Consider the following 23,029-nt stretch of genomic DNA (forward strand, 5'->3'; position numbering starts at 1 on the left):
TTAAATAGTCTTCTGGACAGAAAAATCTAACTATGGTATCAGTCCGAAAGAAGAAAATTTTAAAATCGGTTAACTCTGTTAACTTCTTTAACTTCTTTAACTTAGAGGCTCTAGAATTTCATGAAGTCTAGGAATCCGAGTTAGTTTATTAAGAGGGACGACAAGTTTACAAATCAATTCTTTTCAATTGATGCGCCCCGTATAGGCTGTTAATTGTCAAATTCTAATTAGAAAGCCTTAACAGAAACAGTTCGAAGCAGTTCTCCTTCATTTAAAAACATTTCCAAGCTAAAATATATTTGTTTGACTTCGTATGAGGCCTAGAGCGATTCGAGAGGACTTGGACAAAGATGTGGCAAAGATTTTGACCTTATTTATCAATGCGGCTAAGGAATTAAAAATTTTCCTGCCATTTTCTCTATTATTTTTTTTTTTTTTTTTTTGAGACTTATTCATGAGAGCGATCATGCTTTAACATAAAACCTTCAAGAAAAGAGATTGAAGAAAAGTGTTTGAAGATAGAATTGAATTTTTATAATCCTTTGATAGCAGATTAGTGGCACAAATTAATGAAAAAAAATTATTACTTAGAAAACGTGTTTGTGATAGATATATTTCAAAAGTTTAAACTCCTCTCGAACGGGGGATTTTCGATTAATTAACTTGCATCTTACTTATTAATAAAAGATTGCCTTTCTTTTTTTGGACGAGAATTGAACATCTTCCTGATGATTTGCCAATGTTGAATGATTTGTCTTCAGTTCCAATTTTGCACCATTTGCCTTATTCGCCACTAAGTACTTATTATGGTAAGGTTGGTTTAAGGATAAATAAGTGCTTGCATTTTTGTAGTTTACTTTTTATGAAAATCAAGACCACCTGTTTATTTACATAACGCTTTAAATAAAACGCACGGAGACGAGGCCCCATATGCGTCCGCGTATATTTCGTAGTTATATCGCAGGTTGCATGACCAGGACTAGGAGAAGATGAAGATTGATTGTTTTTTTAACCGATGAAAAGTACACATATACACACATTTATACAATATGTAAAGGTTTATACTTTTTATTGGATAGTTGATTTGCAATCATTATTATCTACGCGTTTGCTTGTAGAGTATAAAAATGCAATCATATTCGCTTAATGATCATTTGTTCGAAAGGTGCAGTAAAATGCGAGTAATTTATGACACAAATAAACCAAATGAAAATGAGCAATAATGTTCGCATGCAAAGCATGCAGTAAGATGCAAATGCCTTGTTGTGAGTTCAACAACGATTTACACACTTAGGCGTAGATCATCTGCAAATGTCGTTTTGAAGTAAACATAAGCGAACATACAGATCAATTTACTGCGTTTTAGGAACTTAGCCCGTCTTGACTGAAATGGAAAAAAATTTACTTTTGAAGATAGAGACGTCATTTTATTGGAAATTAATGCATTGAAAAAGGTTGTCGTAAACTCGTAAGCTATACTGTGCATTAGAGCGTAAAATAAAGAAAAAGTGACGTGAATCCTAACTCTAAGCAACGAAAGGCTCAGAAGCTAGCAAAGGAAAGTACTTTTATTTAATATACAATATGATGTGGTTGTAAGAGCATTAGAGCGTTAGTTATGTCTGCATACAGAGCAACATTTAAGTCCATCTGGATGTGCTGAAAACACTGCAACCCAAACTACTCTTTACTTAGTTTTGCCAAAGTTGTACACATTTGTGTGAAAGCGAACGAATTTTTGTATGTGAGATTGTTTTGCAGGGAAAGTTGAAACTATTTGTTCAAGCTAGCCTTTCTAACATCGCCAGAGTAGGAACTATGTCTGACTACTACTACTTTGATTTGAATGACGAATCTAGTATACGTCTTCATTTAAAAGTGATTCGTAATTATAAGTGAAACTTTTTTTGGAAAAACTACAAATAAGCAAGGAGGACGATTCTATACAATACCACTTAATACAATGTTTCATTTATTTTTGTGATAAAACACTTAAAATTATATCTTGTTATGCGACACTTCTCAAGTGAAGTTTTAAATGGATGAGGATCCAGAAAAGAAACCTATGTAGTCCAAAGTTAACATTTTAGTCTAAAGTGTTCATGAAAATATCCTAGAGACAGAGCGGCATAAAAAAGCTGCAGAACAGGATTCGCAATCGATCTATATCTGGTTTTACATACATCCTCACATACGTCGTATATATATATATATATACCTCAAGGGCTGTAGGTGATGAATATTTAAACATATCAAGCAATTTACATACATAGGTACATATCTAACTATTTTAACTACAAATTCATCAAATTTTAAAAATGAAACCTTGACGAAGGACGTTGGGTAATCTGATAATACCACATACATACCCTTAATTTAAATATATATGCCATGTTTTATGCAAGTTTTCTGACAACAACAACAATAACTTTATGGCACATAAAAACCGCATAACACCATTCTTGCAATTAGAATACAGTTCGTAAGGATGAGGACACATCAGTGAATTTTGTTACTACTGCATATTTCTATTTTATTTCATTCTGAAATATACGTCTGAGAGTTTACATATACGATTTTCAAGAAGCTCAGAAAATATCTGCTAACGAAATCTGTTAAGAATTCAAGTCCAATATGTTCATAGCAGAGTCTAATTGAACACTGCTGGGAAGTATCAATCGACGATCAAATTTATCGAGTTGATCATGTGTAAGAATTTTCGCTACGTATTTCAACATTCTATCTTATAATAATAGTAATAATAATAGTAATGACAATAAACGATTCAACTCAAGCCGAATATATTTACGCTTTGATGACATTTTATATTAAGGAATGTGTCCAAACTATAACAGATTGGAATAAATACATTGTGCTACATACTTTAGTACCTTAGGAAATGAAAATGATAAATAAATAAATAAGATTTAGAGTGAAATTTTATGTAAAGTCTACTGCAAACAAACGACTCGCTTAGGTATGCTTAAGGAATTATTTGATTTATAAATTTTATGCAAAATTCTTTAAAGCAATAGAGTACAATAGCGCAAGAATAGCTTTAATAGAAAGTAATTGTCTTTCAGTTGAAAATGGAAACTTTTTAGGATTTTTTTTTTTTTTTTTGGATAGATTTAACTGGCTTTGCGCGAATCTTAGGCGCATCGTAGCTTTCTCATTTTTCGCGATAGCGAGGAAAATATATTTGATCGTTTATCGTATGCTGCTCACCGGAAATTACATTCCGCGAAATGGTTAAAAACCCCTCGAAAAACTTTCCTACCTAAAAATATACAAAGTTCTGATTAGTTCTTCGTCATCCATTACTCAGTGATTTCGTTGCTTTCATTTGTTCGTAAGTTTATTGTTGTCTTCGTCGGCCCAAGTTCCAAAATCAAACTTGTCCGATTGACGTTAAGTAAAGCCAATTGTTTTTCTTCTTCTTTTCTTTTTAAATTTTCTTTGAAAATTTTTTCGTTGCAGAAATAAGGTTTTCTCGCAACTTTGATTGTTTTGCAAACCTGATGACGATAATATATAGAGGCATCACAAATTTGCATATAATTATTTTTTGTCTTGAATTTTTTTTTTTTTTTTGTTCGTCTAGCACAAAAATAAATCATTTTTAGAAATTTCTCAATATGTTAATATCGTTAAAACTTTTGCAATTTATTTTGTTAGTGGAAGCGTGCACGTCAAAAGCAGAAAAATGATATTTCACTAAGAGCAAACACTTGGTAGCCAGCACCTTAAGGCGACACACGTAAACAAATTGCAAAGGAATTTATTGCTAACCATTATTTTCGTTCTAAGTTCGTCCAACTTTTATGCCCACTTTTGTCGGAAATAACGAAACAAAGACGAGTTTACTTTAGCTTTCAAGAACGAAAATCAGAATAGGTGCAATGCTATCCTATCCTATCCTATCCTATGTAAATGATAAAGTATTAAGCCGCCATATAGCCAAGTAGTTGAAAACCTCGACTATCAAGACGACATACCCGGATTCAATTCCCAGTCCCTAGGTCCACTTTAGCACGTTTGCTTTTTTACAAATTTAATCTAATACTTCGGCTTGAATGGAAGAAGGGGTTTAGTCCTGTTTCGAAACTTTTTGCAAATCATCAATCTTCCAAAAAAAGCAACTATAAAGCTACAAAATGTTTATGTATTATATTTATAAAAACAAGAATAATGAGCTTTCAGTAGAGAAAATTACTATTCTCTGACGTTGGTAAAAAAAAAAGGAAAAAAATTATTCGTTGCACTGAATAATTTCCTTAAAGTTATGCGTTTTGCTTTCACATTGGCCGCATTCTCACTGCACCCACCAACTTTTTGTTGTTCTTTTCTTATTCATCGTCATTTACACACACACGTAGCATATGTAAATTTAACTTTTCTAATTTTAACACACATCCGTTTCGCTCGATCCGATTAACGAGAAGAGTATGGAAATATTAAATGCAAAATTCTCTCACAAGCACATAAACTCCTCACAATTTAATGCATAATCTCAGGTAAAAGCATTTACTTTTATTAGACAATGTCTTTGTAAGAACTCGCTCTGACTAAGTGCATATAGAGCGAATTCCACAAAATCAAAACCTGGTACAGCTCTCAATTTTCGGTATTAGCATGATAGGATGGAAAGTAGTTGGATCACCCACACTACTGCACCCATAACGTTAGGCTTCAAAACCCATTGATTAGGAATTGCAGTCGAACCCTGGATACTTTTGATTGATATGAGAAAGTCTCCTCGGCTCCACAGTGCATATGTAAATGTAAACCTTTGCAATTGCACGAACCGTATAATTTGAAATATGAGCTCAGAATTTAATTGAGCAACCAAAGATTGAATTTAAAATTGCAAGTGTATGTCGCGCCGCTTACATCTATCGCGAATAAAAAAATAAAAATCTATTAATTAATATCGTCTAAAAACTTGAGTTCTTTTGTACAAGAATGATATGAAATCCTTAATAACCATAAAGATGAATATTGCACTCGAAAGAGGAGTAAAATAAGATGTCCATAGCACGAATTGAAAACGCATTTCTCTAGAGACGATAACGGGCCATCATGTGGTGGCCTTTGTTCAATTCACTTTGTCATTGCAGTTTTTTTTTTTCATGGCTGTCCTGAATGAAAAAACTGCAAGTACAGGTGTAGCAAAAAAATTGCTCGTTGAGCTTATAGGTGCCTATCGGTTACAAAATTGCAATATTCATGTTGTATTGTTTCAAAGTATTTATTTTTTCATTCTCTGTTGAAATTGAAAATTCAATTTGTTAAAATGTTTTCTTCAGCTTTTTAGTTTAAATAAAAACAGTGTTGCCCAAAAAAATAAATAATAACAAATTTAATCTCTTATGATTTGTTTATGCAAATTTATATTAAAAGTTAACAAAGAAGTTTTTATTATACCATAATAAAGTTACTTTACAACAACAACAACAAGGGTGTGCGAAATTTTCAAATGATATCAGCTTGCGTGTTCACTTGCGTGTTGCGTAGAACCTTCATAACCATAATCGCATTAAATGTTTAGTTACTCTCACTAGTGCATTTAACTATAAAATTTAAATATATAGTAAATCCTGGAGACTGTTATCATTTTGATTTTTTTCTTTTTTTTTTTTTTTTTTTCAACTACAAGAGGTTAAAACACAAAATTGAAGAAGAATCTCTCTCTGTAAGGATAAGGTTTCCTTTAACTAACTAACTAACTAACTAAACTTTAACCAACTTGTTATGGCTGATAAATTAGAAATGGTTTCGCTGCCTTTCTATTGTATCCTTGGCTGATAGTATGCACAAAATAAAGAGTTTATCACAATAATAGTAAAGAGTTTTTTATATCCCAGTTGTGTTGTTCACTGCTTTGTGAATGCGTTGAGTTATCATTGATTCAGAGGTTCTTTCTTCGTCTTAAGTCTATGTATTCTTTTACTTTACTTTTCTTATACGATGTGCGTAGACTTGGAGAGCAACTGAAGAACTTAATTTAATTAATATGCGTTGTCTCAATACTTTGTCATCTCTAGTAAGTGTGCGTTTTATTCAGCCTAATAATGCTACTCACGCTACGATTGTTCCACCAATTACTGAGGCATGGATTCATAATAGAAATTCTTTGCTGAGCGACTCTATAGCGACTCTCTAATAATAATATTTTGAGACCAATTCCTCCGACTAAGTGCTTGAGAAGAGCTGGACAACTCAGTCCTACTGGAATTGTCTGCATTCCCTACAACGTAGTGCAACGCGTCTCATGTTTTTTTAATCACATTGTTCGCCATTGCAATAGTCTACGAGCAGTGGTCCTTCTCACCGTGCCTAAAGATTCCACTTTTACAGCTTTTTTTTTTTTCTATCCCTCTCTACCTATGACTTTTCTTGGCGACCATCCTGCTCCACTTTATAGGGAATATCCCCGAAATAAACTAATAGTAAAAGCCGAAGACCAGTAGCATATTAATTTTGCTCGAACTGAAAAACTAAATTATATAACACATATTTTGCGTCATCTAAGAGTTTGAACAGTTTCGAAAAGGAATGAAATTTTTTGCACATGAAAATCTTCGCAAACACAGCATGCGCTTGTACATATATACATAGTCGCATAAAGTTAACCCTGGGGAGAAGTTCCTTTCGATCTTCGTCGTAGTTAATTAAAAAAAAAAAATAATTTTGAAAATTAAAATTGTCTCTAAATAATTTATTACTCATGTGCATTGTATTTCAAGTAGATTCGTGTCATATTACCTTGGAGTGCAATAAAAAAAATGCAAATAAGAGCCGCTTCCTCCTTCCACTTTCAAAATATTGAGCTGAACATCTCTGCATATGAGTTCGTAGTAATACATAGTAAATAGGAAGGCTTCACCCATGAAAGCCATGAAAACCTATTCATAGCAGGATTCGTATTCAGGAGTCTTGTAATAATTTCCCAATTTCCATAAGAACTTTTCAACATAAAATACACAATTCCATCAATTCGAAAACGAATGGAAGTTGTGCGTTTGCTTTTATTTATTTTAAAAATCAATTTGTGTATATTTTTTACTTTGAATGCATCGTATAAACAGTGCATTGTTATTAAATTTATATTGCGTTAACGCAACATCATCTCTTAACTGAAGTGGTCGAAGCAGTGCTGCTTACATTGCTATTGTTGTTGTTATTCCATTCTCACTTACATTTGCCATTGGGCTTTGCAAAATGAATTAAATTTTTTATGGACCAAAATTTTATTTGTTTTTCTTCTAATTCCGCACAGTGCCAGCGCCATTCATTCCCTTATTGTAATAAAACTTCAACTATCATATTATCTGTCCATAAGAAGATAAGAATTGGTCACCAAATGCATAGCATGTGACATCAACATGAACGTGTATGGTGAAGAATACAATTCCAAAGAAGGAAGGCTTAAAAGAAATCCTCAACACATCGTTGGCAGCAATAATGTGTTGAACACCTTTTGTCATCAAGAGAAAGCAATCGAAATGATGAGGTGAAAAACAAGTAAGTGAAGCGAACATTTGCGATTACTCGAGGACTTATGCTCAACAAAAGTGACGTCTTAATTGGGAATTAAAGACGTCCAAGAAAAAACTTGAAGGCATTCTTAACACGACAGATTTTAAGAAACTCGAGGAGAGCAAGCAAGAGCAAGCCGATCGCCTGGGAAGACAAGAAAGCGAAAAAAGTCTCATTACATTCATGTCATGCCGACATTTTACTTTGCAGGTAATTTCTTTATCAATTTTTTTGGAGTAGAACTATTTATGTATATATATATATATGTATTTAACGTCAAGCAAATATAACGAGCAGAACATATCAGGCATACTTTAGCTTACAGTCTGCGATAAGTTGATTTTGCTGCCGGTTGCGTACAGGTGTGGACAAATGTTGTTGTTTTGTCCGGCTTTCCGAGCAAATTTGCTAATCTCTATTTCAAAAAAAATTGGAGAAATAAATCAGTACTCACTTTCGCTATTGATGAAATACTGCATGCACGCAGTTCTGGATAACGTAACTTGTGACCGAGATTCCTAATCCGGCTTGCCTCTCAAACTGATTCTTCCTTTCTTGTGAGCTTTATTTAAGCCTTTTAACGGCAACTTTTGGAAGATTGCATGGTAGGCAAGCGTATATTCCTCTTCTTTATATTAGATCGGTTCACCCCCCGCTATATAATTTTTATCAATATCCAATAGGGAGTCTGTTGTACACTGGAAGTCTTTTAATTTATTCGCCTTAGGGCAAACAGTTCGCTTTTCGAAACTTGCACTGATACACCGCCAAATCTAAGAATTGATTTTTTTTTTTTTTTATATTAACACACACACACACACACACACACATTATCACAGTTAATTATCAGCGGAATTAAATTTCAAATTTGAACCACACTCACAACGAAAGCAATATCTTTTATGTAGCACTCTCAAGTCAGTGCTCATCACGTTCTCAAGCACATACGACATTCATTATTTAGTTTCATGATTTTCACTTTTGTTTTTCTCGACCTTTCACTTATTTATCTAAAGCGATCGATGCGTTATTGCGACAACAGTGCTGTTAGATAGTAAAGATTCATTGATGGACGATAGAAATCAGCAAAATTGTTTTTAATTCATTTCACGAATCATTTCGCAAGTATTTCTCTACTTGATTTTGAAACACGACTGCAAACGAAGTGCGAGTTAATAATAATTTTAGCTTCACATTTATGACAAACGAAAATCCTTAACAGAGAGCCTAAGGTTTATAGCCCTTGTGTGCGTTGTCCGTCCGTCCCGTTGTCGCAAAAGTTTACACAGTTCGGTTACCATAAAAAAAAAAAAAAAAGAAGGCCGAAGAGTTTTCATTCCATTATATTTACAGTTGTTTGATTCTTTATAAAATCGTCGCGATTTTTAGCTAAACGATAATTAAATGTACGAGAATTATTGTTTCTCTTCTTTGTAATGAGTTGATTTGAAGGATTGTTGTTCTGACTATTTTTTTACACAATTTTATTAATAAGAATGCAATAATTTGTGTGTGCTTAAGGTTTAAACTAAAATTTAGAAATTTATTTCTTTCATTTTTTTTTGCTTCTTCTTACTTATGTTGTATTGTATTTTAATTTTTCTTATCGCACAAACAACCGCCAAATGTTGCTTATCAGCGCGTATCCACATATAAACTGGATTAATATTCACACATCGTTCGGTGAAGATTCTTTTGTTTCCTTTTTTTTTTTTCTTCTCAACCATTGAAAGCTTATTCGTTTTCAGGCATTTGTTAACGAAATCAGCTGTCCCTTAGAGCTTTCTTATCACTAACTGAGAGCGTATACCTGATGATTGCATGGTAATGAGAAAGATAATAGAAGAGCTTTTTGCATATGGAAAACAAAAAAAAAGCCGCGCACACAGTGGTCAATTGCAGATGAAATTAACATAAAAAAAAAAAAAAGAAAATATTATCGAACATCAAAGAGAGAGAATTTTAGAGGAGCAGTGTATATTAAAAAGAGGCCTCAGGTTTTCATTATTTACTATGAAATGCAAACATTGCCCAGATGAAACCTCGCCACCATAGCAAACACATGCTGCCACATTAAGTGGCTGAAAAGAACAATTACATTCATCATGCGGTAGTCTAAAGTTGAGTGAGAGAAAGAAGCACTGAAAGGATAGATTGAAGTGAAGTAGTCAGCTTGTTCCGAATTATGTAATAGTGCCGCCAGTAGTAGTTTTGTTCCACTTGTATCAGAACGTTTTCTGTAAATAGCAAGAATGTCCAAATTATCAAAATTTTGAAAAGGAGAGCACATCTTGAATAGCGGATTCAATAATACATTTCACCCATACTTTGTCCATAAATGAATTAAATTACTTTCGAATTTTCACACGTAAGTCACATTGTGTTCGAACTGCAGAAGGAATCGTTGCAAACATAGACCACCTGTCAATTGAGACTCAGCCTGAACATTTACGCTTTAAGCGAAACACTGAGAGTGTCCTAATAGGTTGCGGAATATTTGATTTATCGGATATCGATGCGATAAAGCTTGACATCGACACTTGGCGAAACCTTTGTCCGTGTAAAAGCAGTTTCAACCGATTTAATGTGCGAACAGCCTTCTCAATTAAGAGACTCACGTTCGAGACACGTAAGATTCGGTTGAGGGGGAAATGCATTCATTTTACGAGTTTCGTTTTTTTCCTTCTTCTTTATATTAAAATTTGAATTTGCTTCTTTTTTTTTTTTTTGTTTTAAATTAAATAAATAGGGATTAAACAACCTTAAATAAATTAACTAATTGCGAAGCGTAGCTTATGGCCAATTTAGGCCCAAATACTGTCACTATCGAGTGGAAGAAATGCACAAATTTCTCTCGTTCAAAATTGTAAATGAAACGTTTCAATCTTCTCATCAGCTATTTCAAGTCCTTGCCTACGCCATCCAACATGTTATAGCCTTTATACGCTCTGCTCATCGACCAATCCTTCGAGTAGCTTTGGCTACCAATTTCGTAAGGGGTTCCACCAGAAGACGGGCTATAATGAGCACTGCTACCCACAAATTGAGAATATTCTGCGTATTCGAAGCGGATGATTAGTAATCAAAATTTCAAAGGCATATAAACTTTTTTTTAGATTTTGCGTTAACGAAATAGATAAGTGAATTTTACTCACCAGTTGGATCACCATCGTATGTATGTAGATGATGTTGTACAAATTTCGGATGAATCTTGCATAACGTTTTATGCTTCAGATAGTGTATAAGCCAACCCACGCCGCCTATTATTACCGCGTTCAAGCCAAGAACGCCCACTAATAAGCCGACCACTGTCATTTTCAGATACGCAATCTTCATTAGTATTATCAACGGCAATATCACTAGCCATTTATGTTTCTTTTTCTCGTGACGACCACGCCCTTTAACATTATACACGATTACATTATAGCGACTTAAATGAATGCTTAGTTTATTGATTACCTTCTTCACTGAGCCCCGTGTCAGTTATGCGTAGACCACTGTCACTGGAAAGTGCAAATTGAAAGCCATGTCTTTGTCCAAACATCTCTGCTGCCCGCTTTATAAATTTTATTAAACCAAGCAATTCGCTATCGTCTATAAGACACGGCAGGGCGGAATGAAAAGAAATATACTTTTAGGCAAATTGGATTTATTTTACTGCGAGATTAAATCTAATTATGCTACACACGCAGAGTTCATTAATACAATGATTTACTAGAGATAATAAGTGAGTTTGCTTTGAATCCGTCCCGATTCGTACGTGTATATGTAGTGTATGCAATACATACATTTGCTACAACCCACATTGAAACTTAACAAATATCATTTCAGTCCTATGAATATGCGAGGTGACCTCCTATGAATAAAAAGGTGACCCTTCATTTCTCTCGACAAATATTTATCTTTCATTATTATTTATTCGTCAACATTTGTATTGTCGCCTTCAACGTAACTTCCCTTAGATATAATACACTTGTGCCAGCGCTTTTCTCAACTCTCGTTATGGCCGTGAGCTCGTTCAACGCTGAGGTCTCTATCTCCTTAATCTTGGCAAAACTCTGTCTTTGCTATTTTGGGAACAAGAAAAACTCAAGGCGGACTAAGCTCGGCGATTAAGACATGATTACGGTGTTGTTTTTCGACAAAAAATTACGGACAAGCAATGACAAAAAATTTACAATTTCCGGAAAAACTTCGCTGTTACACGTTTCATGCCCAAGCGATCAGCTCGAGCCGATCGATATGTCAACATCCTCAGCAACTTCTCTAGTAGTGATTCGACGATTCTCAGTAATAATTTTCTGAACAGCTTCAACGTTGCCATCGTTACTTGACGTGCTGCTAGGGCGCAAAGGGCGGGCGTCGCCATTAACATCCTCTCGGCCTTCTATAAAGAGCTTGCACCACTTGTAAACACTTTTTTTTTTGCTCAAAGTGGTAGTGGTAGCAGTAGAAGCTTCTCCAAATCCGGCGATGCAATCAACATTTAAAGTGAGTCGCAGCACTTCATGTTACTTTGCACACAAAACTTTGTACATATTCTTTGATTCACTTTAACCTTTACAGCCCACGAAATTTGAAGTCACTTCTTTCTGTTGTGAACACACCTCCCATGCTTTGCTCAATAATAACTTTTTCATTGGCTTGTTTTGCATAAAATTTATGGAAATGTTTGCTGACATCAAATAGTCAGTGGAAACAGCAATGAACCTTTTCTGCCGATCAGAATTATATGAATTTGTTATCTTGTGAACCTTCCAACGACAACCTGTGTACCGTTTCTTACAACAATTGAACGAACGGACCGAAGGAAAGGCTGACAAGCGAACGCCACGCGGGGAACGGACCCCGTCAACCGACAGAAAGGCGAACACCAGAAAAGACAGACAAACGCACGGTGTGCTGAAGCCAGGCCAAGAGCCAAGCGTATAGTTAAAAAAAGGGTTGTAAGGATAGAGTGACAAATACACATAATTCCTTGTTTCCACTTTAAAACACGAATGATTATCTTCTCTCGTTAATTGAAATCGAAAGTTAGTTCCTTTTATTTGACTTTACATGTATGCCTGAAGATGCAGTGTAGATGATTGTGAAGTGTACAAATTGTATCAGCTTCCATCTGCTGGTTCCGTTACTTCATTGTGAAGCATGTGAAGCTCTTATGTGCAACAGCGTGTATTAGAGTTAAGGGTTTTGAGTAATGGTTTCAATTTAATAAAATGCGAAAATAGTTACGAAACACTATCAGGGATCAGTTCACTTTTTGCCTGAGCGCAGCTCTTTAGTTTTTCTAAATCAATCCTTTCGATTGATAAGCTTTCAGCTTAAGGGACTACAAGCAAAGGGATTAAAACACAATAACAGTAGCAACAGCTCACTGCTTTGCTTACTATATATGTATGTATATATATATCCTTTCATCCTCTACACATATATAGGTATGTGGAAAGGCAACTAAAAGGAGCAGAGCCAAACGTTTGCAAAGTTGATAGCACCTAATGCATTATAAAAGTTGTGGTCGCGCTATACGCTTGCACTGTAGCCGCACAACTTGTCGTTCTCATAAAACATTTTCACTTCACTTAGGACAATGTCCTAAGCCAAATGTGGCTTTCTCACTCGTTATATCAATTAACAATTTGTAAATACATTCTCCTGTCCGAGGTAATTGCTCAACAGAACAATGAATACTTTTTCCTAGAATTTCTCGTTCATTCATTGAATCGATTCGCAACCAAAAAAAAAAAAAAAAAAAAAAAAAAGCACATCCATGCAGATACCTTGTTGGCTGCGTGCATTTGAAAAGGCTGCGATATCCGATGGCTCGTCCAATTGTATGAAACGTATGCGACGTTTGTCTTCACGCAATTCCCGCCCGTGCTCATGGGGGAAAAAGGCGAAGCCATTTACCGCGAATTTCCAAACAATTTTCGTTGCTTTGTATTTAATGCAGGACAACAAGTTACGAGTGTCGCGACATTGCCGCAACTGGCGACCAACATATTCATCACTGTGGACAGGCGATACACGTCCGCTCGCGGACACAAAATCGCTAGAATTGCGGTAATTATTATCGAATTGTTCCACAGACGTTGTCAAGCAAAAATGTAACGAAATGAGAAGAATAAGATTTTTTAAATCACATAAAATCGTAGACATATCTTAAGCGATTATTTTCAATTAAAAATAACTTAATGTATTTATGAAAATCGAAAATAATGTTTCACGCGAATGCAAATCGAAAACTGAGCAGCGTACACTAAAGTGACCGTTAGGAAGCGAAACAGACAAATGGCAAACAAAGATTTCAAGCAACGACTTTTATGAGAGGACTTAAACAAATGCAGCACACAATCAAGTCGACAGTTGATACAAATCATTTCATTGTATGCAGCAGTTTATTGAGTCAGTCAGTCAGTCAGTCAGTCATTCGGTCAGCCAGCCAGCCAGCCAGCGATCGCACATAGTGGAGCCTGTAATAAAGTATAACGTGACTTACTATGTGCCAGTTAGTTAGAGTCTACACGATGTGTTTAAGTGTTACAAACTAATTCTCTAACTGTTACCGTTTTTACTTTCTTTGCTTTTCTAATCTAAATGAGTTTTTGCTTTACCTTACACTACTACTACTACTACTACTACTACGACTCCATATAACAATCAATCGTTGCCTTATCTTTTACTTTTCGCGAACAGCTTATGATGTTTGAGAACATCATCATCACTGCTAGGACATGGGATAGAACCTTTTTACATCATATGCAGCATATGTGCGATGAACATAAAATGCTCTTTAAAAATGATTGTTATTAAAAATTTAATGTGAAGCACTTTTCATCCACTATTTGGCTTAAAAAAGTGAATGCTATATGATTAATTGATCATGTGAAGTTCATCAAACACAAGCACACAAGTACCTGCTTGTTTGCAAGCAAGCAATTTACGATAATGTTGCACAAATGCTTACAGATATCGTTTACATTGTACCGCAAGTAGTGTATGTGTGTATGTGTGTGTATGTGGATGTGAATGATTATCTTTTTCTAGTTTCTCAAGCACTTAAATGATAAAGAGGCGAAATTAATATTAAAATTACCTAAATTTATATAAACACACACACACACACACGCACGCATACATGCCTACTTACATGCGCACTTAATTAATTTGTAGCCTCATAAAACAAACAACAATCAACATGTTAGACGTTTCCCTTTTCCTTTACACACTTTCTCATGCAATTGTAACAACTTTGTCAAGCAAAAGTCAAACTCAATTGCATAAACAACTTATGACGGCTATAAAATACTTGTCCATAGAAACATCTGCTAAACGGACGATGGATCTCAATACACGCGCTCAGGGTCGCGTTATTTCAAGCAAATAACTATCTAATAATCCCACATATTTTTACTCCTTATGCATACGTATGTACATCACAATAAGACTACTGTCGTATCTTACGTTCTTCTTCTTCTTCTTCTTTTGCAACTAACCTAATTCTATTCAGAGATATCTTCAGGGATCACAGCGATCGATGCCATAAAAATTGCTCTTCAGTTTCTGAGAGGCCGTTGAAAGTGAAATGAAATGACGACTCACTGATGTTTTAGTCATACTTGTAACCTCACCTTGTTCGACCTTGTTGTATTTGCTTGGATCTCGTTCGCGCACCCTCTTATCCCCATATCCCATATTCCTTCGATGCCTCGAATTTGTACTTTTCGCCACCTTTTATAGATAAAGTCGTGATTGCTTCTTGTGCCGACGAGCAAAAGTGTGCCCAACACTACTCAATTCCTCAAAAGTCAATTTCACTTTTTCAAATACTAAAACCAACAACCAACAAAGTACAGAATGTTTATCGCATATGGAATTGAATCGAAAGCGTCCGTATGACTGCGTTCTGCTCCTTAGGGCAAACTTGAAAGTGAAGTAACTTTCACAATTGCTTGGAAAGTGTCGCAGGCAGACCGTAAACCTTTCATTTCATTATAATAATAACTTTGTTACATAAGAAAGTTTATTATTGTTTTCTAGAAAAGTGCCCGATTTTCTTAGAAAGCATCGATTTTCCTCATAGTCATGTTCGATTGTAAACGAGTCATTGCATTAATTAACGAACAAAAAAAGAAAAGACAAAAAAAAAAAAAATCGCAATAGCAATAAAAACATATATGCCGCACAAGAAACAAACTTTTTTACATATTTAGTCCGGATTCGATGAAAAGTAGATAGCCATCGAAAGACTCACGCACAATTGCACTCTATGCACTCACAATTGATTGCAAGATTGGTCGAGAGGACAACAAAAAGAGATCATTGCCGCTTCGACACACGAAGAACACGAAGGTAGCAAGGAATGTGAGGAAAACCAGAGGAGGGAAGATTTTTACAAAATGAAATGACGACAAGAAGTCCGTGTTTTCCGTTGGTTATTGTCTTCATTAATTCAGTAGGTGATCATCTGGTGGGAGACTGGCAGCCAAGAAAGGCAAAGCCTCGCAAATAGCAAAGAGAAATGCAATAACATATGAGTAACGTCCTCCTAGCCCTTTCAGTCCAACTTGCAAAGGACGAAAGAGAGAGCAGTGAAAGACAGATACAGAAGCCCGCACTCCACGCACGAACCCAGAAACCAAAACCATAGATAGAGAAACTATCAGATTTCAACGCAAGGAAAGCAAGAATGTGTGTGCAAAACGGAATCTCAAGCGAATTTTCGTAGAGTATCATCTAGCAGTGCTGTGAATTAATTCAATAAAATCCTAGTCAGGTTGAAAAGCAATCCGATCACTTCTGTTGCGATTCTTCTTAGCGAGACATTTATTGTTTATATGTCTGTCATTGAAAGACTTTACTTGATTTATCGGCTCTTATACCTGTATCAATACACATGGCATTAAGAAACCCATTCGAAACCCGGAGCGTCTTGGATGCAAAATACGTTTCACCTCAACATATGGCAGTAAGTGTGCGAACATTTCCCATAGGTAAAAGTAAGCCTTTAATAATAATATCGTTTAGTAGAAAAGAATATTCAAGTCTGCATTGCCCTTATTATCGGTGCAGCATTGCCACGACTTTCCCGAAAATTGTCTTGTGGCTGGACAGGCTAGCATTCACCCGAGATTATTAATTCGATTATTTCGCTGATGGATAAGCAGAGTGGAAGAACAAATTTAGCATAGTCTTACCGAATGTTCGCAGAAAGCTCTCACTCACTCTCTATCCGTCTTGTTTTATTAAGAGATTTCTTTCTAATCGTAATAAGCAGAAGAGAAGATATACAAACTAAAGTACACCTTATGTAAAGCATACGTACGTCGTAGAGTGCAAATTGAACATATCGACCTTGTACATGCACACTTACTTGGCATAATATCCCAAGTCAATTGGGTCATATCCGTGGACCGAACTATTAAAAGACTATTTCCTGTTGCACCTCTCTTTCCCCTTTTCTCTCTCTCTCTCTCTCTCTTAATGCCAATAACAATAAATAGGATAACAAGGATTCTTTCCTTGTTTTATATAAATTTTAGTTTTCTTTCAAATCAAGTGCAACTTAAAATATGCGTAAGCTGGTCCCTCTTTTTCTCTCTCTCTCTCTCTCTCTCTCTCTCTTTCGCTTTTTCTTATTGCTGCGCGTCGCATCAATTATAGATTAAAAATTTTGATAGCATTCTTGGAAAACAAATTTCTTTTAAATACGTTGTTCAGTTTCGTGCTAAAGATTCTTTGAATAAACAATTTATAGCTTAGAAGTGATTAAGCCGTCAACGTAGCAAAGCGAGAGAATTTTTTAATTTTTAAAACACCATGTTGTTCTGTAAACTTTTCGTTCTAACAATTTTAACATTCGCTTCTGGACTTGAGGCTGCAGTCGATGTAAGTTTGTCAGGTGCATTTTTATTTCGTTATTGATTATATGTTGTTCTGCCTTTGCTTACGTCTCTCCGGTCTAGCGGTCGGGCGACGTTACAGAAATTGAGAATTTCAATGAAGTTACAAAAGTATTGGAGAACTCGCTAAGCAAATTAGCCGCCGGTGAAGGTCCTAAATACAAGTATGTCGTCCAAATGGCTTTTGTTTTCACGCCAACTTTCAAATATTGCTTTTAGATTAGGTAAGCTACACTCGGCCATGGAAGGGCGAGGAGTGTATGGCAAAGCCTACTATATCGATGCTGATCTTATCGATGAAAGCGGTAAAACGAAAATTTGTTCGCTCAGCACATGGAGTACATACGACAGCAACGAAATCAAAATTACTTTTAGATGCGACGGCGAACAGAAGTTGGTTAGGAAGCATGGCCTTTAAAACATATAACAAAATATATGTGCTACATATACGTTACATGCATATATAGACATATATTTATATATATTTTTAAGATAATGTCACCATAATCTGATATGATATGATATGATTGGCATGAAAATTGTTTTATATACCATTTATATGTAATTTGTCGATATGGTAACAATAGTTAAGTGGAAGCATCTTTCACCACAGCCACCCTAAGTTCATAGATTTCTGATTGTTTCTCTTCGGCAATTACGTTGCGAAATTTGTCACCGCATCTTTTAACAAATCGTTAACGACTTCCTTACGTTCATCAATTTAGATTCGTTGTAAAGACACTAATCCTTAACTTGAATGTATTCTCCATTGCTTATAAGATACATTGCTGCAACAATGGGAGGAATGCATTCAATCGGTGCACCCTATATCTGCAAAATGTGGAGATACTTGGATAAGTAGGATCAACTCCTAAACAATAAAATCACTAAAGAGTTCTTCTGTGTTTTCATCGCCTACCAGCGACTACTGCTCGTGCAGCTTCTGTTGATCCACCCGAAGTTTTCAAAGACAGTTTGTCACCAATTTTCCAAAACTTTCTACTTTGGAATACTTTCTTCTCTTCGTTTTTTTAAACCTATTTTTGTAACATGCTGGTAGCGCCCGCCCACCAATGCTGGCAATTGTGCAGAAGATCACTCTGTTGTGCTATGTTTCCCCTCTGGACTAAAATGTTCTCAATTTACATAGTGTAGATATCAGGTTGTTTTAGAGTAATGCAAAGTAATTGGATGCAACTTTGTTTCGCAGAAAAAAGGGTTTAAAAACGCCTTTGATTCGTTGACAAGCAGCGCAAAAATACTAGAACACAGGCACATTGATCCAAGGCAAGTAAAAGCAAGCTTCGATTTCGGGGTTCGCTTTCTTTGCATTGCTAATGCTTTGTCTGACGATCGCGTCTGATCGATCGATAATGCCGTTGCACTCGGCGAACATAGCTATACGGATTCTGTCGTTGACATAGAATTGATTGATTTTCTAATTTTTTTTTTTTTTTTTTTTTTTTTGCGTTCTGAAGCGTTCAAGCGAACAAGCGTCCCTTCGATTGTCGTAGTGTACGTACGTCTTAGATTGACTACAAAATGCGCTTAGTTTTCTTGTTCGCTTCGATTCAGTGAATGCAGCATAATCAAGAAAATTGCAAGCGATAAGAGCTGATCTAGATTTGATTCGTCGAATTCGATTCGTCGACATTGAGAGGCATGGTGTAAAACGTTTTGCAGAATTTGTATTTAAAAACGAGTTAGTTTATGAAAAGCGCTTAAACGCTCTTCACAGATCGCACACATCACATAGTTGCTACGTGAAGGAAGACAATAACAGAAAAATGTTTTTTATTAAAACATTTGCTATAACTATTTTAATTGCTGCCCTTGCTTATCACTCCGTCAGTAAAGTGAGTTCAGTTTTTCTATTTACTTAAATATCAACTCACACCTAAACTAATGTGGCGCGATATCTCCTAATTAGCCGACTGAAGGGCGTTCTTCGACTACCAATGAAACCGATGAAGAAGTTTTAAATGAAACTGCAAAAGTGCTGGAGAATTCTTTAAATAAATTGGCTGCCAGCGACGATGGCCCCCATTACAAGTAAATATATTTTCATCTTCATATTCAGAAGCGAGACAGAGTAAGATATCATTGAAAGGCGACAATTAAACTGAAAATGTTTTTTCAGGTTGACAAAAATGCTTGGAGCAGTCCGAGGATTAGGTTTGTTTGGTAATTTGTATGGCATGAAAGCTGATCTAGCTGATGAAAATGGCGAGAGTAAGACTTGCTCCATTGAAATTTGGTCACCAGGCGATAAGCCTGAGGTGCAAGTAACATTTGAATGCGAGGGTGAAGAAAAGTTGGTTAAAACACATGAGAAATAATGTAAACAATTTCTGTGGAAATAAAATATCGCAGTCACTGCCTCTGCTACCTAGTAGTGTAGTGATGTGTCGCATACCCGTGAACTCGTTTATATCGTTGATCAGCTTGCGATTCCAAGATACCTTGGCTTAGTTAAACTTACTTTACTTACGTAAGTTAATCTCCGTTTAGGGATATTTTTGATCCTAACAACTGCTTTATGTTTGACTTTTTTTTTCGCATACGTATTGCACAACCGCAATTAATTTGTGAAATACGTAAGGCCACGTAATAGGTAAAGCAGGGCTTGCAAGTTGTAGACATCAGTAGTAAGACGTTTACATCATTAATAGTAAGTGAATGCTATGTCGTTACCAATATAAGCAAAATTTTAATTTTGAGCACGAGTATACTCGTCGCGTGTAATATGAAATTAGGTTGCAATCAGCATAACATGCATACATACATTTTAAAATATCTTATTATTTGATGAGGAAATCCGACAAGGACAGATGGACGGAACAGGAATACAATATGTTGTACTTTCCTGATGACCAATAATACTCGTCGCACGTAGTGCATTGTGTAAGTGCACATTACTCGACTTACATCTTCTCGATAAATGCATTTTGCGTTTAATTAAAATATCCATTCAGGCCATCAATATCTGTTTATTTTTATTTTTCTATTTATTTTTCTTTATATTAAACAAAATCGCTGCATGCCGCATGTATATATCTTCTTTAAATCTCTTTTCAAAGCTCTTTTGAGCGATAAGTAGGAAACTAACCGCAGAAATGCAACAAGCACTTGGGTTTCGTGTTTTCCCTGCTAATGCATTCCATAAGAGTCCGTAAATGAATTTAATAACTGGCTCTCATTTTTAGAACCATTAACATTCATTTCATTTCGTTTTTGCTTTTCTTTTTTTTTCTTTTCACTTTCGATCGGTGATAATTATGTACGAGACATGCATTCGGAGGCACACGTACAAGGATTTGTTGTGTATGCACAAGTGTGCGAAATGCATGCATATCTTGCGATTTACGCAGAAAAAAAAAAAAGAAAAAATATAAAATATAAAATATAAATATAAATAAGAAAATTTCCCCCCATTATAAGTTGTAGAAAGTGAATTCGCTGTGGTTTGCGTTGTGTTATGCGGTTATTTGTAAATGTAAATGTAAATGTAATCGAATAAAACAAAAACTTGTTATCTCAGCCAAAAGCAGTTATCAATAGCAGTAGTTGGACTTTATTATTCGTAATATTCTGTAACAACGCGTCGCAGGGATTTTTAGAAACACCTTTGTACCATTGTTCTCACGGCAGGGCTTCACTTCTTCTCGCAAGACGAAATATAAACTATTAGTATATTTTTACATCATCCTCTTGCATGATGTCATAGATACCACTACCACCGACTGCGCTTGTATTCGCCTGCAGCAAAGAAAATCAATTTCATATAGTAATCGTTAAATCGACCCCAGCAACCGTGTTCTCGACAATAGCACAGAGCCGTCATAATTCACAATTTTTGCCTGTTCGCGATCCTGCCAACTTACTAGAGGATACGCCTCGAAAGGGTGTAAGTTCGCTATAGGCCATCTTCGCTTGTCACTTGTAGGTTATCACATAATATGCTGATGCGTAGAGAATATTAAGCTTCTGTAGCAATTCTCTACTCATTCTACCCAGCAAAATACGTAGAGAATGTGTAAAAAATGCGAAGAGAAAATATTTGGCGATGTCGCTTGCTAAGGACGCAGATTATCTTCTAAAAAAACTGCGTAGTGTGAAAATCGCAATTTACGTTTTCTTTACGGGTTTGACTTAATTGAACTAACTCTTAATCAAATTTTAAAGCCGGGAAACCTTATTGCTTTCCTTTTATTCCGTTTACGAGTTTTGCTAACGCCTTCACAATTCAATAAAATTTCAGTAGATGTCGCTATGTTGATACTATTTCCAATTAAAATTTCCGATTCCAATGGCTTGTACAAGGTAAGCACATGGAAGTTTGCATTCTTCGTCGAGTCGGAAAAGGCATTCATTTCGTTTGAGGCTTGAAACACTCTTCCTTCCACTCGAGAAAAAAACGAAAATTGTAGTCTACACTCTATGCCATTATGGGTAATACAGTCCCATATTGGAAAAAGAAAAAATTTCTATTTTTTACTAGAAGAGAGTGATTATTTTCAAGCCCACTTTTGTTTACCCATTCATTAGATCGAATTACATCCAGAAACTTGGACTGCAACCGAAAGCTTTCGCGCTCGCAGATCTAATAAATTTGGTTTCTAGAATAAATGCAAGCCTTACAAGATCCTTGCAATACAATAAATTAAATGACGAAGAAAAGACAGTGGTCGTCTTCCCCTCTATGCATTAGATCAAGTACAAATTTTAATGTTAATAAATTTAATTTATTTGAGCAATAATTCCTAAACCGCTTGCAATTGTTTTTACATTCTTTTAAAAACCTTCTTTTGTAACAAATATTTTTTACTTAAATAATTGTTCAACAATACCACCGCATTCAAGGGCTGTGACGTGAATGTTGTATCTTGATATGAAATTTATGCATCCATTTCTTTTTTTCTAAATTTTTATTTTTTAAAATTTATTTCAGATATCAGGACTTCGTCAAATATATGCTGTTGAAGAAGATATAGTGGTCGACAATTTCTCACGTAAGATCGTACAAACACTTAAGCCTAGTTTCCTAAAGTGGATTATGAGAAGTGGGATTGCTTTTATTAGGATGAATCGATGTACTTACCACGGATCCACAGAACCAATCTTACCGTTTAACGAAGAAACTTTGCAAATTGAATCTGTACTACTACTGTTATTTCAATGTTTTATATAGAAAATAGAAAAGAAATCTTTATTCATTTTGTTTTCTAATTTACGTTTTTATTTTACTAAAACATGTTTATTTATATTTGTATTTTGTAGCGAGATATAATCATAAAAGTAATAATTTACAAAGTAAGAATAAATAAAATACAAAGTAAAAATTAATAAATTTGTTTGGTAATTCGTTTGCAAGCAAGCAATGTAAGTATTACATGTAGACAAAAATCTACTAAACCAGAGTAGAAAAAGTTCTACACGCATATATCACAATGTCCAATGTGTACATTGTGTGTAAACAACATGTTTCCCTACATAATGTTGCCCTATAAATTTGATAGGCATATGCATGCTTTTGTGGAAAACGGCAACTTTAAAGCACTCTAGCGGCCGTATTACGCCCCTTA

General features: G+C 35.3%; 4 protein-coding genes across 4 annotated transcripts in view; 2 read left to right on the forward strand and 2 right to left on the reverse strand.

Moving 5' to 3' along the window:
- Positions 1 to 8,318, reverse strand: part of LOC119634640 (neuropeptide F receptor) — a 16,314-nt gene extending 7,996 nt beyond the window's left edge. The window contains exon 1 of the mRNA XM_038028903.1: positions 7,997 to 8,318. The gene's annotated coding sequence lies outside the window, so the exon portion shown is untranslated. The remainder of the gene's footprint in view (positions 1 to 7,996) is intronic.
- A 2,120-nt stretch (positions 8,319 to 10,438) lies between these two features.
- On the reverse strand, positions 10,439 to 13,701 carry LOC119634581. The gene is made up of 4 exons (XM_038028822.1): positions 13,323 to 13,701; positions 11,002 to 11,136; positions 10,698 to 10,940; positions 10,439 to 10,596 (listed from the first exon to the last, which is right to left on the reverse strand). Exons 1-4 carry the CDS (start codon positions 13,699 to 13,701, stop codon positions 10,439 to 10,441), a joined length of 915 nt encoding a protein of 304 aa, XP_037884750.1.
- Positions 13,702 to 17,293: 3,592 nt separating this feature from the next.
- LOC119634646 (sarcocystatin-A-like) lies at positions 17,294 to 17,936 on the forward strand. The gene is made up of 3 exons (XM_038028910.1): positions 17,294 to 17,430; positions 17,508 to 17,608; positions 17,664 to 17,936. Exons 1-3 carry the CDS (start codon positions 17,362 to 17,364, stop codon positions 17,860 to 17,862), a joined length of 369 nt encoding a protein of 122 aa, XP_037884838.1. The 5' UTR covers positions 17,294 to 17,361; the 3' UTR covers positions 17,863 to 17,936.
- A 1,011-nt stretch (positions 17,937 to 18,947) lies between these two features.
- LOC119634645 (sarcocystatin-A-like) lies at positions 18,948 to 19,867 on the forward strand. The gene is made up of 3 exons (XM_038028909.1): positions 18,948 to 19,300; positions 19,375 to 19,496; positions 19,585 to 19,867. The coding sequence occupies exons 1-3, from the start codon at positions 19,232 to 19,234 to the stop codon at positions 19,781 to 19,783; spliced, it is 390 nt and encodes a 129-aa protein (XP_037884837.1). The 5' UTR covers positions 18,948 to 19,231; the 3' UTR covers positions 19,784 to 19,867.
- The last annotated feature ends 3,162 nt before the right edge of the window (positions 19,868 to 23,029 follow it).

Source organism: Glossina fuscipes, unplaced genomic scaffold (assembly GCF_014805625.2).
Source record: "Glossina fuscipes isolate IAEA_lab_2018 unplaced genomic scaffold, Yale_Gfus_2 3, whole genome shotgun sequence".
Lineage (NCBI taxonomy): Eukaryota > Metazoa > Arthropoda > Insecta > Diptera > Glossinidae > Glossina > Glossina fuscipes.

Excerpts from the sequence above, each read along its gene's own strand:
- LOC119634646 (XM_038028910.1), top strand. The coding sequence starts at position 17,362 with ATGTTGTTCTGTAAACTTTTCGTTCTAACAATTTTAACATTCGCTTCT. Across the intron at positions 17,431-17,507 it reads GACTTGAGGCTGCAGTCGAT|CGGTCGGGCGACGTTACAGA; the intron begins GTAAGTTTGTCA and ends TCTCCGGTCTAG. Across the intron at positions 17,609-17,663 it reads GGTGAAGGTCCTAAATACAA|ATTAGGTAAGCTACACTCGG; the intron begins GTATGTCGTCCA and ends TATTGCTTTTAG.
- LOC119634645 (XM_038028909.1), top strand. The coding sequence starts at position 19,232 with ATGTTTTTTATTAAAACATTTGCTATAACTATTTTAATTGCTGCCCTT. Across the intron at positions 19,301-19,374 it reads CTTATCACTCCGTCAGTAAA|CCGACTGAAGGGCGTTCTTC; the intron begins GTGAGTTCAGTT and ends TCTCCTAATTAG. Across the intron at positions 19,497-19,584 it reads GACGATGGCCCCCATTACAA|GTTGACAAAAATGCTTGGAG; the intron begins GTAAATATATTT and ends ATGTTTTTTCAG.
- LOC119634581 (XM_038028822.1), bottom strand. The coding sequence starts at position 13,701 with ATGTCTACGATTTTATGTGATTTAAAAAATCTTATTCTTCTCATTTCG. Across the intron at positions 11,137-13,322 it reads AAATGCACGCAGCCAACAAG|ACGATAGCGAATTGCTTGGT; the intron begins GTATCTGCATGG and ends CGTGTCTTATAG. Across the intron at positions 10,941-11,001 it reads CACGGGGCTCAGTGAAGAAG|GGCGTGGTCGTCACGAGAAA; the intron begins GTAATCAATAAA and ends ATAATGTTAAAG.